The sequence below is a fragment of the Squalius cephalus genome, assembly GCF_949319135.1.
Source record: "Squalius cephalus genome assembly, chromosome: 17".
In the NCBI taxonomy this organism is placed as follows: domain Eukaryota; kingdom Metazoa; phylum Chordata; class Actinopteri; order Cypriniformes; family Leuciscidae; genus Squalius; species Squalius cephalus.
Window position 1 is genome coordinate 22,992,782 of NC_137138.1, and position 16,609 is coordinate 23,009,390.

A 16,609-nucleotide genomic window follows, 5' to 3' on the forward strand; every position below is an offset into this window, starting at 1 on the left:
GATTCCAGCCGGACGGACGTGGTGTGATGAGAAGCTGGGAGCGTTGCTCTACTTTCGTCATGACTTGATCATCATGGTCGTAGCCATTGCAGTTTTCATGGTCAACATCTGTACGATTTTTGATGAATAAAGAACATGAGTATAAAATCTGAGGAAACACAAAAACAGAATACTTGATATCAGCTGACTGTAGTGTGTGGATCTTTCCTGACCTTACATGAACATTAGGACTAACATTCAACTCTCACAGATAGCATAAAATGAGAAGGTGTAAAGAATTGTCGAAAATTAAATGAAGTTTTCAATGAAAAGATACAATGTGTCAGAAGAATTTACATTAAAGCATGACAGGACAGCCTTTTGTTCTATCTATATCAACATAGCAAGACCTCTAATTCAATTATGTGTATAAGTATTTTTGTTTTAAAAATTGTAGTCCACTAAACTAAATTACTTTTCGGATACTGATACGTCAAAAAAACAAACAAATATATATATATAATTACGGTGAGTGAAGTGGATAGGTGATAATGTTAGATAATGTTAGACATTACAAATGTAACAAACACAACAACAATTGGAATTGTAAAGAGTTTTTATTTTCTGCTTCTTCAAGCATCCACCATCCATGTTTAATTTTTCAACATTATTAACTCTAAGTGATATTAGAAAAAAAAAATCTCTCTAAAATGCAGTTGTATTAGGGTGGAGACCCCCAGTGACCACAAGAGGGAACTAGAGGGTCCATAGAAATACAGTCTTTAATGTCTGATCTGAAATTATGAGATTAGTGACAGCCGTATTTTAACAGCAAGAAATAAAACTAATCTTATTCTAACCTATACTCTGCAGCATATAGTTTCTTTTAGTTTTGTGCAGTTATCGTATAAAAACAAATAATTAAATATTTGGAAACAACATTTATTTATAATGTAATATATTTATAACATTTTACAATTTTAAAATAAATAGCTGCATTTATATTTTAGGAAGTGGGTCTTTGAAAGAAGATCATCATATATCGGGGTCAAAAGTTTCAAAAACCCGACAGCACTAGCTGTTTAAATGGCATTTTAAACAGCATCCCAGAGTGTGACATGCTGCACTCCATTTAAAACTATTTTGAACTAAGTTTTCACATTTTAAACATGTGATTTTCATGACTTCATATTACATATAATTGAGAGACTCACTCACTCTCTCACTCACTCACTCTCTCTCTCTCTCTCTCTCTCTCTCGGCTGCTCCCATTAGTGTCGCCACAGCGGCATTATCCGCATATTATTGAGAGACTACCTCGAAAATATCCATAATATATGCACCGGAAGGTTGCAGCTTTTGTATAGTTTGTGCTTGCCATTTAATAATAATTTGTTCCATGTCATGGAAACTAAACCTTATTTAAACAATTTAATAATCAATTAAAAAGGAATTTATACCTGTATGATATTACGCTGCACCCACATTGGACCAGCGGTTTTGGAAACTGGATGGATGGATGATGCAGCTGCGGACGCCATCTTCTTTCAAGACCGGGGCGGGGCTGTATCTGAAATCGCATACTTCGCCATAGAGTAGGCAGACAACAGTATGTGACAAAAGAAGTATGTCTGAATTAACAGATTCTGAAGTGTGCATACGATGGACACTTTACTATCCCATGAGGCCACGGGAGAGGATTTGTGAATGGCAGTGAAGCGGCACAACTGACGCTGGTAGGTCGCGTGATAAGAGCAACATGGCGATGTACGTCCAGGTTATTCACACTCATGGTATAGAATGTACTTTTTTAGCCGTTGTGAATTACTTATTCAAGTACCTATGCGATTTCGGACGTAGCCCAGCAGTTCATTCGGCGAGACCCTCAGTGTATAATGGGTATTCTGAACCCGTTGAGTGTACATCGGTTATACACTCATTATTAGAATGCATTGTGGGATTAAATGAGTACACTAATTTTATCCCACACTATGGTTTCTTACACCATTACAAATGGCTTCCCCCTCAAAAATGGTGGCAATTTCGAACTTCCCGGTAACTGAAAATAAAAGCTAAAAGGTGAATAAACTGTTTTTAAAAAATCATTATGACCAAATACAGCACCTAAAATACACTTTTCATTAATTAAAAAAATAAATAATTTAATGGTCAAAAATGTCACGGATTTTTGTCAACTACCCCTTAAACAGCAGTGGTTTAATCCATCGTTTTAGTTTGGCCCTGTGCAAACCAATTTTCTACTGATTAAGGCAAGTGGAATCTATTAGTGTCCCTAATTTTGATTCAAAGGGTTTAACTTGCAGACCAAATGAAGACCAATTTTGTAATGGCGCAACAAAAAAACTGACAATAAAACTACAAACAAAAGGTTATTTTTAAATGTCACGATTGTTTGCAAACCACTACAAACGCGCAATGCATATTTTGTGGCTCATTTTGCCCCATATTTTAATAGTTCCGCAACAAATACTTGGTTTGAAACACACCAACAAAGTGAACGAAGAAACATACCAGGGATATTACAACTACGCCGCCATGACAGACCGTCTTCAGAGTTTTTCTCTCAAATACTCGCATATTTGCCGCCTCGCGAGCATCGGACAGTCTGTCGAGGGAAGGGACCTTTGGGTCATGAGAATAACAACGAATCCGAGTACGGACGTACCGGGCAAACCTAGGTTCAAGTATGTGGGAAACATCCACGGGGACGAGGCTCTATCAAGGCAGGTGTTAGTGTATCTGATTGAGTACCTGTTGACTCAGTATGGCCGTGATGTGAGAGTGACGGAGCTGGTGAACCGAACGGACATCTATATATTGGCCAGCATGAACCCTGACGGGTTTGAGCGCGCGTTGGAGGGTGACTGCACTGGAAGTGCTGGAGGCCGCGTGAATGCCAAACATTATGAACTCGACAACAGTTTCCCAGACAAGGATGAGCCCTCCAGCAAGACTTCAGATGATACACCGGAGGTCACGGCTGTGGTGAGATGGATTCTTGAAAAAAAGTATGTTGTTTGCTGTGTAGTTTAAATATTTTATTCAAAGATTGTAGTCAATTGTAATATGGATTGTCAATTATTTATTATTGATAAATATAATTGAGATGATTAAAATCATTTTACAATAGCCTCTTAAATTTCTCTAAAACTATTAAAACATTTTTGTTAATTTAAATTAAATACAAATATTAGAAGGAAAACGGTTGCCTTTCTGAAATAATTTTATCTAAAAGTACTAACAGATAATTAAGGAAGAAACAAACAAAACCGATTTAAAAATTAACTTAAAGGGATAGTTCACCCAAAAATGAAAATTCTGTCATTAATTACTCACCCTCATGTTTTACTCACCCCCAAACCTGTATGAGTGTCATTCATCTTCTGAACGCAAAATACGATATTTTTAATGAAATTGAGAGATTTCTGGCCCTTCGTTGACAGCTACACAACTGACACCGCTTCAAAAAGTTCATAAAGATATTGTAAAACTAATCCATATGAACGGTTTAGTTGTCCAAATTTTCTGAAGAGACACTTAACTTTATTTGTGGAACAGATTGAATTTAGGCTTAAATCACAAGAATTAACCTCATTGGTTCTCGCACGTCAAGCGAACATGATTGAGTTTCCATTTACGATGAGTTCGTTGATTATATAAAACGATCGTGTCTCTTTAAGAAAATTTGGACTAAACTGCTCAGTTCATATGAATTAGTTTTATGATCTCTTTATGAACTTTTTGAAGCTTGTTTGCATAGACTGTCAATAGAGGGACATAAATTGCTCCGATTTCATTAAAAAGATCTTCATTTGTGATCCGATGATGAACGGAAGTCTTACGGGTTTGGAAGGACATGGGGTGAGTAAATAATGACAGAATTTTTATTTTTGCTTTGTATTACTGTATGCACCACAAAAATCTTACAAAATAAATGTTTTTTGTTTTTTTTTAATTGGTTGATCCAGACACAAAATGGCCATCACTTCGCATCAGAGTTAACTAGATTTTAAGAGAAATTGGCATTACATTTTTAAACTGGCCCAGAAAAAAATGAATCATGAATTATTCAGTGGCGTGATGTGAAAATCTCAGATCAGAAGCAAGAGAACAAGTCAAATCTTTTCACAAGAAGTGTTTTCTCACCAGATTTTATGGCTCTTTGTCATCTTTTCAAGGTTTGTCTTGTCTGGTAGTCTACACGGGGGCTCGGTGGGGGCCAGCTTCCCTTTTGATGACGGCAGTGCAAGCCCAGGGCTGATAGCCGATGAAGACCTATTTCACTATTTAGCACAAACCTACACTGAGAACCATCCCATTATGAGTATGGACAATCCTGACTGTCCTGTTGATCCTAACAAAAGCTTCGGAGATGGTATCACAAACTGTTGGACATTAAAGTATTTTAACTAAGTGAAACTCCACTGAGCTTTGGTTTGGTGTCGCAGGGGGAATGCAGGATTTCAACTACCACAAAGGGAACTGTTTTGAAGTCACTTTTAAATTCAGCTGCTGCAAGTATCCTCCAGCTTCTCAGCTTTACACAGAGTGGACCAACAACAAGGAGGCCCTTCTTACCTTCATACAGAAAGTGAGTTGATTGGAATGTTTTAGCGTGTAGAATGGCCTACTGCTTGTTCAGTTTACTTGAACAAAACTCAGGACTGCTATAGATGTAACCAGTAATGTCTTATGGATGCCAACACCTAACTTAACCTCATGTGTAAAGAAAAGTTATTGTTAGCTGACAGTAGTAATGGGAGAAATGAGCTTTGAAAAGCTTCGAATCAATTCAACCAATTGCTTCGCAGAATGATTCACTGTGTCGAAGCATTCGAAACGCCACATGCTGGTGACCCCTGCTGGTCAGAAGAGTGTAAATGCAACAACAACTCAGGACAAACATGTATAAAAAAAACCTTTTACAAACCCATTGCAAATGCTTTATTGAAAGTATAATCGATCAAATGCAATTAACTAATCATCTAATAAGTGTCTGTGTAATATGTGTTCTTTTATCAATGTCAGGGCTTGTTTTGATTGTTCCATGGATGACTTGGCTAAAGAGGCGATTACAGAGACCATTATCAAATATTATTCCTTTTAATTATACTAATGTCTAATTAAAATGTGTAAAAATGTATAAAACTGATAAGAGATCTGGTAAAGCCCATAGACATTTGTTCAATTGTTTGCCGATCTCAGTAATCCACGTTTCATGGGTTCACAGAAATCATCCCCCCCCCCCCCCCAACTTTAAATTTCTAAACGGTTATGACGCAACGATGCCTTGTTTACTGAAACGCGTGACTTTGGTAGTTTGATACGCGCTCTGAACCACTGCTTCAAAACCTTTACCAATATTTTGTTTCTGATCAGTGTTTCGAAAGCGCCCATCACTAGCTGACAGTTTCCTTCAAAATAACTTGATTCAGTCAAGTTATTGAACGAGTCAAATTTAGTTTACTCAATTCAGTTCATTTCATTCTACATAGTGTTTCAGTTGAGATAACGTTTCCATTGTGTGGAACCATTGTCCACAATTAATTTATTATTATTTTTAATGATATCAAATCTTATTTTGCTTCTGTTTAAGGCTCATATTGGTGTGAGAGGTTTCGTAATGACCAGATCAGGCTTTGGTCTCCCAGATGCAACAATCTCTATTTCTGGAATTGATCACAACATCACAAGCTGGATGTTTGGTGATTATTATCGCCTGCTGCTCCCTGGAAGATATGACATCACTGCTAGCTCACCTGGGTGATTATGTGTAATGCATAAAAGTAAAATGATGTGTTGGAATTAGTCCAATTTAATGGAATTTTTCATGTTTCTTCCAGGTACCTTTCAAATACTGTGAAGAATGTGCCGGTGATCGAAGGCAAAGCCTCACTGCTAAACTTCACTCTTGAGGAACCGGTAGAGGAAACGTTATTGTTAGATCACTCTGATCGACATATAGTGACCAAAGAAGATCTGGGCACACCAGGGCCTCCCACCTCAAAATATCCAATCCAGTCTTTGGAATTCCAATATCATAGTTATGATGAAATGGAGATGATGTTGCAACTGTTTAGTGCTATCTATCCATCCATCACTTATCTGAACTCTGTTGGACGGTCAGTGCAGGGCAGGAATCTTTATGTGATGGAGATTTCCACCAATCCTGGTGTTGGTCAGCAAGGTGCAATTGCATACGCTCACATTTTTATATTGTTTATCTGTGTATATACACTATAGGTAATAACTCTAACTCTTATGCACTCTCTTATGAATTTATTTGATCAAAAATAGAATAAATATTGTGAAATATAAATAAAAAAAAACCTTTTTATATGAATATATTTTCAAATGTAACTTCATTCCTGTAATGGAAAAGCTGAATTTTCAGTCTTCAGTGTCACATGATCCTTCAGAAATCATTCTAATATGGTGATTTGCTCAGTTATTAATAATGTCACTATCAATGTTGAAAACAGTTTTTACTGTTAATATTTTGTTTTAATATTTAATGATTTTTTTTATGACTAGACTGTTTAAAAGAACAGCATTAATTTGAAATAGAAATATTTTGCAATATTATAAATGCATTTACTGTCACTTTTGATCTATTTAATTTCAAAGTATTCATTTAAATGGATTCAAAAGTACTAATTTCTTTTAAAATCTTAAATACCCAAAACTTTTCAATGGTAGTGCATCATGTTTCAACATTGATAATTAGATATCTTTCTTGAGCAGCAAATCAGCATATTGTAATGATTTCTGAAGGATCATGTGACACTGAAGATTGCAGTAATGATGCTGAAAATTCAGCTTTACCATCACAGGAATAAATGGCATTTAAAAACAAATTTAAACCGTTTTTTTGTTTTTACTTTTCATTTATTTATTTATGCTGTATTTTTGATCAAATAAATGCAACCTTGGTGAGCAGAAGAGACTTTCAAGAACATCAAAATATCCAAACTTTTGACTGCTAGTTTACATTAATGCGTCTCTATGAAAACATCCCCTTACTTCAACCAGGCAAACCAGAGGTCATGTTTCTGGGTAACCTGCATGGAAATGAGTTTATCGGTCGTGAGATTCTCCTAAACCTGGTTGAATACTTGTGCCGCAATTATGGCAAAGATCCATTGGTCACGCGTCTGGTCAATAGCACAAGAATTCACGTCATGCCTTCCATGAACCCAGATGGGTATGAAATAGCGCTAAAAGGTACAAGCAAAATAAACTGGCAGGTTGTTTAATTGTTCTCTTCTGTATTTACACTGATTTTCTTCTCATAGCTCACAAGGAACGGGTCTCAGGAGACCAGAGTATTATTGGACACAGTAATAGTCACCGTGTTGACCTGAATGCAAATTTCCCTGAACAGTCGCAATCGAAGAATACTGTTGAAGCAGAAACTCAAGCAGTGATAAACTGGATCAAGGCCCATTCCTTTGTGCTGTCTGCAAGTATATGTGGAGGTACAGAAAGTGGCACTCTTAAGTTGTCTCAATGTTAATGAAAATTTTTAAATGATAAAACTGAACTGCCATTGTTGTCTCTAGGGTTTAGGGGAGTCATGTATCCGAGTTCCCTTGACTCCACTGATGAGATAATGTTTAAATCAGTTGCAGAAGCTTTTTATTTGGTGTGTATTTTGAATGCTGTATATATCATGAATTGTGTAAAATTTAATTTTACTGACTCGTTTTATTGTTTCCAGCAATCTCAGGCTTTTCAAGAGCCCCAAGCTTGTGACGTGCCAAGAACCAGAGAGAAAAAAGACACGAAGCACCGTCGTCGTCAAGTGGTCACAGGTCAGACTGAAGCATAATCACTGATTATTTAAAAAAATACCCTATTTACATTACACTTAATTCAGTACTGTATTTTCAGCATGCAATACATGCTGATTTAGATTTAATCATTTAGCAGACACTTTTATCCAAAGCGACTTACAACTGAGAACAATAGAAGCAATCAGACCAGCAAGAGGGCAACTTTTTTTTTTTATTATTATTATTATACCAGAAAAACAAATGGATTAGGCAAGTGCTAGTATTAATTGGTTAGGTGCTGTCGAAAAAGATGTGTCTAGACATTTTTTGAAAATGGCTGCATGAATTGAGATAGGTTGGTCATTCCACCAGCAGGGAACAGTCCAGGAAAATGTCCGTGAGTGATTTTGTGCCTCTTTGGGATGGCACCACGAGGCACCGTTCACTTGCTGGAGGGCGCATAAGTCTGAACTAACGCGTTTAGGAGGTATATTGGTGCAGACCCAGTGGTTGTCTTGTAGGCAAACATCAGTGCCTTGAATTTGATGCGAGCAGCTATTGGCAGCCAGTGCAAACTGATGAAGTGAGGTGTGAATGTGGGCTTTCTTCGGCTCGTTGAAGACCACCCTCGCTGCTGCATTCTGGATCATTTGCAAAGGCTTGATAGGACATGCCGGAAGGCCCGCTAAGAGAGCATTACAATAGTCTGGATAGAACAAGAGCTTGGACAAGGACTTGTGTGGCCTGCTCTGATAGCAAGGGTCTGATCTTCCTGATGTTGTATAAAGCAAATCTGCAGGACCGGGCCGTTGTAGTAATATGGTCTTTGAAGCTTAGCTGATCATCAATCACAACTCCCAAGATTCCTGGCTGTCCTGTAAGGAGTTATGGTTGACGAACCCAGCTGAATGGAGAACTAGTGCTGAAGTGTTGGGTTGGCCGAGCAAGGTTGAGTTGAAGGTGATGGTCCTTCATCCAGCAAGAAATGTTGTCAGGCAGGCTGAGATGCGAGCAGCTACCGTCGGATCTTCAGGCTGGAATGAAAGGGAGAGTTGTATGTCATCAGCATAGCAGTGATTGGAAAAGCCATGCTTCTGAATGACAGATCCTAGTGATGACATGTAGATGAAGAAGAGAAGTGTTCCAAGCACCGAGCTCTGAGGAACCCCAGTAGCAAGAAGTTGTGATTTAGAGACCTCGCCCCTCCAAGACACCCTGAAGGACCTACCTGAGAGGTAGGATTTGAACCACTGGAGTGCAGTTCCTGAGATGCCCATCTTCTTTAGGGTTGACAGGAGTATCTGGTGGTTGACTGTCTCTTGGTTGTTGTCCAGAAGGTTGTTCTGCGTGAGAAACATGGAAAGTTGGTTAAAAGGGGGAGGGCAAAGGAGAGAAGAGAATGTTTTGAAGAGTGTGCCGGAGTCAGAACAATTGCTAATTTTGTTGTGGTAGAATGTCGTTTTAGCAGTGGAGACATTTGCAGAGAAGGAAGAGAAGAGAGACTGATACAAACTAAGGTGAGTAGAATTTTTGGATTTGAGCCACTTCCTCTCTGTGGCCCTGAGTCTAGAGTGATGTTCACAGAGAACATCAGACAGCCAGGGGGCAGAGGGTGTGGGTGGCGCGGGCTGTTCTGGATGAAAGGGGGCAAAAGTTGTCTAAAGACGTTAGAGTGGAGCAAAGAGTGTCAGTAGCACTGTTAGTGTCCAGTGCTGAAAACTGAGCGGGTGAAGGAAGTGAGGAAAGCATAGAGCATAGACGAGAGGGAGCGAGTGAGCGTAGGTTACGCCGATTGGTGGCCTATGGATTTGATGCTCAAGAAACATTGCTGCTTATTATCAATGTTGAAAGCAGTTGTGCTACTTAATTGTTTTGTGGAAAGAGTGATACACTGTTTTTCAGGATTCTTTAAATAGAAAGTTCAAAAGAACAGCATTTTTTTTCAACCAATGTCTTTACTGTCTCTTTAGATCTATTAAATTAGTTTTATCTGAATAGAATAATTAATTTCCTAAAAAATATATATATCTTGCTGACCCCAAAATTTGAACAGTAGTGTGAACTTTTTATCATTATTTTATTATATTTTGTCTTATTTGCCTCAGGCTCAGTACATTTGTCTGTTCCTCAGGCTCAGTACATATTCTTCTATGTTGAGTATCCTGTTTCACAGAGAAATCAACATTGTTTTTGCCTTCTGCATACTGGTAGGAACTGATATGCTGACTTGGGCGTATCAAGGCACTGACACTTTAGCCGTTAGCATTGGTCTGAGCTGTGAGCTGCTCCCACCGGAGGATTCGCTCTCAGAATACTGGGAGAAGAATCACAAAGCGCTCTTACAGTTTATACAGCAGGTGATTCATTTTTGATCATGTCGCATTATTTTTTGGGTGAGCTATTCAGTTTGAACATTTGCATGGTTTGTGTGATGTCCTGTATGGTCAGGTTCATATGTTTGTGAGGGGTATGGTGACTGATGGTCATTCTGGCAAAGGCATTGCTAAGGCCACGGTCGTGGTGGAAGGCTCAGGTCATCAAGTCCATACCAGCAGCACAGGCCAATACTGGAGACCCCTGGCTCCTGGTTCTTATCGTCTCACAGCCTCTGCTCCAGAGTGAGACCTTACCCTTCACAAGAAATTAACCGAATTCTGCCAGTTATAAAATGGGTCAGCCATTACATTTCTTGTGCTATTTTCCCCCAGTTATACTTCAATGTCGGCATCTGTCCGGGTGTTGAATACTCGGGTGGAGCAGGTGGACTTTAAGCTGACCAGAGATGTATTGCAGCCATCTAGAGTAGAACAGAAGGACTTTGAGAAACTGGTGGACCAGCTTTTAGTCCCTGGCGGGTTGGATCAGATGGTCCGCGGCCTTCTACCTGCTCAGACCCTGGAGTACAGATCCTACAGGGAACGCTCTGAGTTCCTGAGAGGACTGACATTAACCTTCCCTCGCATCACACGGCTGTACAGGTATGTAATCCTGAAGATGTGTCTTTATCAGGTGGTTGGCGGTGCTTGCTGACAACTTGGAGAATGAGAGGTTTTGACTTGGGCCAGTTGACTTTATTACCCACCTCCTATACCAATGTGCTAACACCCACTCAGAACACCCTAGCCAAGCATCACTCACATTTTTGTAGTTATGTAATGCAAATTAAGTTCATATAGATCCTGAGAATTTATTGAATGGAGTTAGGTAAATGTTGTGAAATTTCAAATGTCATTTGTTTATATCGTCACATTTTTTTTTCTCCTGGGGTCAGTTTGGGTCAAAGCACTGAGTTCAGAACTATATGGGCCCTTGAGATCGCTGGCAATTTGAAGATGTCTCAACCTGCCGAGCCCAAAATCCGTTTTGTGGCTGGAGTCCATGGTGATGCGGCAGCAGGTCCAGAGTTGCTGCTCGAGTTTGCTTCTGTTCTCTGTCTCAACTATCGCAGGAATCTCGCCATCACCAAGGCAAGCTTCACAAAACATTGTGTCCTCTTGTAAAAACAATGAAATATAGTTGTTACTCGCCTTATATTATTTCCAACACCAGCGCTGCGTTTGCTCACAAAAGTTTTGTGGATGAACGGAAAGTTTCCAGGGGGAGTGCAAAATGTTTGCAAAAAAAATAAAAATAAATAGAAAGCATTGAAGTATAATTTTCCTCCCTTCGCATACCCCCCACCCCCCCCATCACCATGTCCCATAGATTGGGAACACTCTTCATAGACAACAAGTCTGAATGGCATACATGTTGTTAAGCTAAAAAAAAAAATGCATGGCACACCGAAATATTGCAAAAAAAGTTCCTGGTTTTTAATTGTATACTTTACAGTGTTGAATTGAATTAGTGTGTGTGCTTATATACACAATCAACATTTTTAACTATGCTTGCATTCTTAATCTTCACTGTGACTGAATCTGCAATGTTGTCTTAGTGTGCGGTCACATTTAACAATTTTTGGCTGGATTTTGCGAACAAAAAAAAGGTCCATTGTGAAAAGTTTCATAATGTATGAAGCGCAGCTCATGTAGAAGTCACTTTCAAACCAAAGACTATTTCTGTTGATAAATCCAATGAATTTGGATGACCAACTTGAACACAAGTGAAATCTGCTTGGGGAACACTTTTGGGCTTACGCAAAACTCCTGATCACACAGAAATGACTGGATTTCATCCTTGAATATTAAATGTGACCGGACCTTTAGAATTGGCCCAAAAGGCGGCGTCATCTATCTTTTGGAAAATCCAGTGCATCTGGTGTGCATTTATGATGTTGTTCAAGTAGGCAGCTTACTAGGTTTTGGAACAGAGTTGGTGTACCTTTCATCAATACAGTTTTTGTGTCCTTCCTCTTAGCTGATTGACCGGAGCAGGATCATTATCCTCCCGTGTGTGAACCCTGATGGTAGGGAGCAGGCACATGAAGGAGTCTGCTCTTCCAGTGTGGGGCACACCAATGCTCGTGGAATAGATCTGGATACTGATTTCTTCTATGGTCAGTCAACACTGCATTGAAATGATGTCATTAACAAAAGCTTGTCAAGTGGTCAGTGACTGTGACATTTGTATTTATACTTAGGTAATAAATCAGCACAGCCAGAGACCCGTTCAGTGATGGATCTGATTTATGGAGGGGGTTTCTCTCTCTCAGTAGTGCTGGAGGGAGGCTCTCTGCTGGCCACGTACCCATATGACAGACCTAATCAGCATGGTAACCAACAGCACAATATTTGTTTATACATTATTACTATTACCAATTCGTTGTGTTAAAGATCCTCTTAAGTATTAAACTCTGTTATATAAACGATCCTGCACAGTTAATATATGAGTGATTGGGCTTATGATTTTCACCCAGAACAAAACGAGGAGACGTTGAGATATTTGGCTTCCTTGTATGCCAGAAGTCATCCTTTCATGCACTTGGGTAACCTGAAATGTACAAAAAAGTCAGGTATTGTTGAAAAGACTTTAAGATTAAAAGAAAATACTGCTAAAATTACATGGCAAAAAAATCACAACATGATATGAAGATGACTCCATTCTTTAACTCAACAGAGATAATCCCGGGAGGGATCCTGAAGGGTGCGGATTTCAGTTCTCACACTGGCAGTATGAAGGTATTGGAATCATTTGAGATTGTCCGAATGGCAGATTTTTTGTCACGTTTGTAGATATTGTTCTTGTGACATATGTCGCTTATGACTTGCTTGTTGTGATTCATTAGAGTATTTAACACAATGTAGATCAAATTACATGTATTAATTGATCTATTGATCCATTGATTTACACCTGGTATTAAGATGCATTTTGGTCGATTAGATCACAAGTGGACGACGCTAAATACAGGCGTAAACGGGGTCTAAAAAGTTTTGAGCTTGTCTACTTTCAACCACTTCCAGAGGTATTTAAAAACCCACTCAATTGCTTTCGTAGTGTAAACGCTCATGTGGTTGAACGGCCACTTAAAGACCGCCTGCGCTCCGTCTACTGACCTAATGTGAAAAACGTGATAGGAAGTGTGCTAGCCAGACGGAATTTAAACTTTTTTTGGCTGGAGACCCAAGTTTGTGCTTGGTACGTTTTTCATCTTCAAACCAATGTTCTCTCACCATTCCTGATTTCTAACACGCACTTACAGCGTTCGGTGTGGTCTTGCAGATGTCAGAGCAGAAACAAAAGCGCAGCTCTCCGTATGTTTTTCGGTCGCGTTCACATGTAAATTGCGTTAGACACCCCCCCCCCCCCCCCCCTCAAAGAAATCAGGACAGAAGTGGTTGAAAGTGGACAAAAGAGAAGGATTAAACCACCAGGTGTTAATGGGAATGTGTCTACCTCTTCTACTTGTGATCCGATCAAATCCGATCAACCAAAAAAATCTTACCAGGTATAAACGGAGCCCCAAGTTACAACTTGTGTGCTGAGGCAGAACTGTTTAAAATGATCAAGTGTTCGCTCGAGTTCACCAAAATGAAAATTGTCATTTAACCCAGTTAAATCAACCATTATACAAAATTCTTTCACTCCACTGAAGTTCTCAAATCTAATTTTCTGCATATTCCGTCTTATATTTCAGGACTTCAGTTTGGATGTGGGTGTTTGCCCTGAGATCACAGTGTACACTGGCTGTTGTTTGTTCCCAACTGAACATCAGCTCTTCTCGATGTGGATGGAAAACAGAATGCCTCTTTTCCGCATGCTGCTGGAGGTGGACACGCTCTCATCTTCTCAGAATAGCCAGACATATTTTCAAGCAACCTAAACTCATTTAAACCTACGTTTTCTTCATATTTGGTCTGTGAAGGTTCACCGAAGTCTGAGTGGTTTTGTGAGGGACAGTAAAGGCCACCCGGTGTCGGATGCTGTTGTGGTGGTGAACGGCTCTGTGACTGTTCATGCAGACAGTCAGGGTCACTTCACCACTCTTGTGGCTCCAGGCACACATCAGCTGCAGGTTCAGGCCCATGGATATCAGCAAGTGCTCCAGCAGGTATGTTTTAGAAATGGCTAACGGCTTTAAGAGGAGATTTATTTATTTATATATATATATATATATATATATATATATATATATGTATATGTATGTATATGTGTGTGTGCATTCTTGATGAAAAGTAGAATAAATATATAAGTGAAAGTATAGACATTTATAATGTCTATAAAATAAAAGTTCTATTTCATATAAATGCTGTTCTTTCTATTCTTCAAAGAATCCTGAAAAAAATAAAGCTTTCCACAAAAATATTAGGCAGCACAACTGTTTTCAACATTGATTATAAGAGATGTTTTTTTGTGCAGCAAATCAGCATATTTCACAGAAATAAATTACATTTTAAAAGTCTGTATATAACTGCTTATTGAACAAATGTTGGGCGGGACTTGATTTTGTCCATTGGAAATTGATTGGATCATTGTAGTTTGCTAATTGCTGCGATCTGATGTGAGTGACAGGTTGTCTCACCAATTATTATTTCACAATTACAGTTTTTTCTGTGTTTTGATTAAATAAATACATCTTGGGTGAGCACTGCTTTCAAAAACATTATAAATCTTACCTATCCAAAACTTTTGAACAGTAGTGTAATAAAAAAAATATTAAGCTGAAGTGATCACGCTGCTTCTGTCCAGGTTAAACTGCACACATTCTACAATTCTCTCATTCTCCTTCTGTGGTTTTAGGTGAATATATCCTCAGACAGAGTGACCAGTCCCATTGTGATTGACTTTACAGCAGACAGGGCTCCCCTCCGTCGGGCAGTGTTTGTCATTGCCACAGGTAAATCGTAACACTTTAATCTTAACACTTGTTCTAATTCCAGTGATCTCATTGGTCAAAAGAAGTTGATAGTAAAGGAGGACCTATTATGCTTTTCTCCCTGAAATGCCTCAATTGTAGTCTTAAAGGCACAATATGTAAGATTTTTGGATTAAAATATGCAAAAACCACTAGAACAATGTTATATATTTTGTTGATTTGTGTACTTGCATTATCCCAAATGTTTCCAACAAGATAAATCCATTTATGATTTTACTTCTGTGGAAACCATGGAAACACCAAAGCGCGATAAGTTATTCCAAAAATCATGGCAAAGGAAGTTGGTAAGTTTATATATATCACAGCCACGTACCGCACTAGACATTATTATTATTATTATTATTATTATTATTATTAATATTAATGGAAGGGAACGTAGGCGTGTTATCCAAGCATTAATGGCAAGGAAAGACCCTTATACTGTGAGCGGCACATATGAAGTGTTTCTGGGTTTTTCTCACTCATTTCTGCTCCGGGGTCTTGATTGTGGCATTTCTTTGAGGTTTAGAATCCAGTATTTCTGTCATTCTTTTGTCTTTTATGAATTCAATAAAGAACTCCGTCTCGTACTCTGTCCAAACACACCGCGCCTTCTAAGTCAGGTGACCTGTAAATGTGCAAAAACTGTTTCCATTGCAGTTTTGCGAAATATTCCTTTTTCGAATTGCCTGAAAAACCACCTCATGCGAGCGTAAACTTTTTTGCGATAAATGGGAGTTTTTGTGAAATTGACGTGTTTCCATTGGGCGTATTTTCAATTCACAATTTCAATTTGCTCAATTTGAAAGGTAATGGAAACGCGGCTAGTGTTGCAGTACCTCTTTTCAATGTCTGTCAGGAACCATGTAAAAATGTGTGTGAAAAAAAAAAAAAACTTTTTGTTTTTAACATTCAAGCATGAGAACCTACTCTAGTATACTCCAAAAACAAAATCAAAACTTTGTAAAAGGACATAATAGAACATTTATAAATGTAAAATGTGTTATAAAATATGCTGATTTACATATTCAAGTATTCGTATTTGAACCCATATTATGAAATCTTTGTAGATTTCTTCATTTTACTGTTATAAATTCAGGTAATAATAATTATGAGCTAAGCATTTGCTACTTGTCAAACTCCCTCTGAGTGACTTGAATAAAAGGACTCCTATAAAAATGTAGTAGTAAACTGTCCTGCAACCCTTTATCCCCGTTTAGCCTCTTTGATGAGCATCTTGATCTGCGCTCTCCTCATCTGGCACCTTCGCTCTGCCAAGTTCAGCCACATACGAGACGGGGTTCGTTGGTTGCGTCGCAAGAAGGAAGGCCTCCGAATGGAGGCGATGGCTTCAGAGAAGTCACCCTTGCGAGAGGAATTTCTGGATGAGAGCGAGAGTGAGGACGACCCTTTCTTTGTGGAGGCAAGATGAATGTACTGTCACAACGTTTAAGAATAAAATGTCACTCTTTATGCTCAGTAAGTCAAATGTCTTTGCATCTTTCCCACTACATTCATTCACAAAGTGTATAAACAAAGTATT

The 16,609-nt window shown here is 38.7% G+C and overlaps 1 protein-coding gene and 1 long non-coding RNA gene across 2 annotated transcripts; one reads left to right on the forward strand and one right to left on the reverse strand.

Moving 5' to 3' along the window:
* Positions 1-74: 74 nt before the first annotated feature.
* On the reverse strand, positions 75-2,586 carry LOC307144268. The gene is made up of 3 exons (XR_013818713.1): positions 2,512-2,586; positions 1,440-1,562; positions 75-148 (listed from the first exon to the last, which is right to left on the reverse strand). It is a non-coding gene; the product is annotated as an uncharacterized lncRNA (long non-coding RNA).
* cpdb (carboxypeptidase D, b) lies at positions 2,257-16,538 on the forward strand. Its single transcript, XM_079846519.1, has 21 exons — positions 2,257-3,008; positions 4,179-4,375; positions 4,449-4,591; positions 5,597-5,763; positions 5,844-6,187; positions 7,033-7,224; positions 7,296-7,478; positions 7,563-7,645; positions 7,721-7,814; positions 9,987-10,132; positions 10,224-10,393; positions 10,484-10,753; positions 11,047-11,242; positions 12,132-12,270; positions 12,355-12,486; positions 12,631-12,726; positions 12,831-12,892; positions 13,849-13,980; positions 14,077-14,262; positions 14,952-15,048; positions 16,287-16,538. Exons 1-21 carry the CDS (start codon positions 2,380-2,382, stop codon positions 16,496-16,498), a joined length of 3,870 nt encoding a protein of 1,289 aa, XP_079702645.1. The 5' UTR covers positions 2,257-2,379; the 3' UTR covers positions 16,499-16,538.
* The last annotated feature ends 71 nt before the right edge of the window (positions 16,539-16,609 follow it).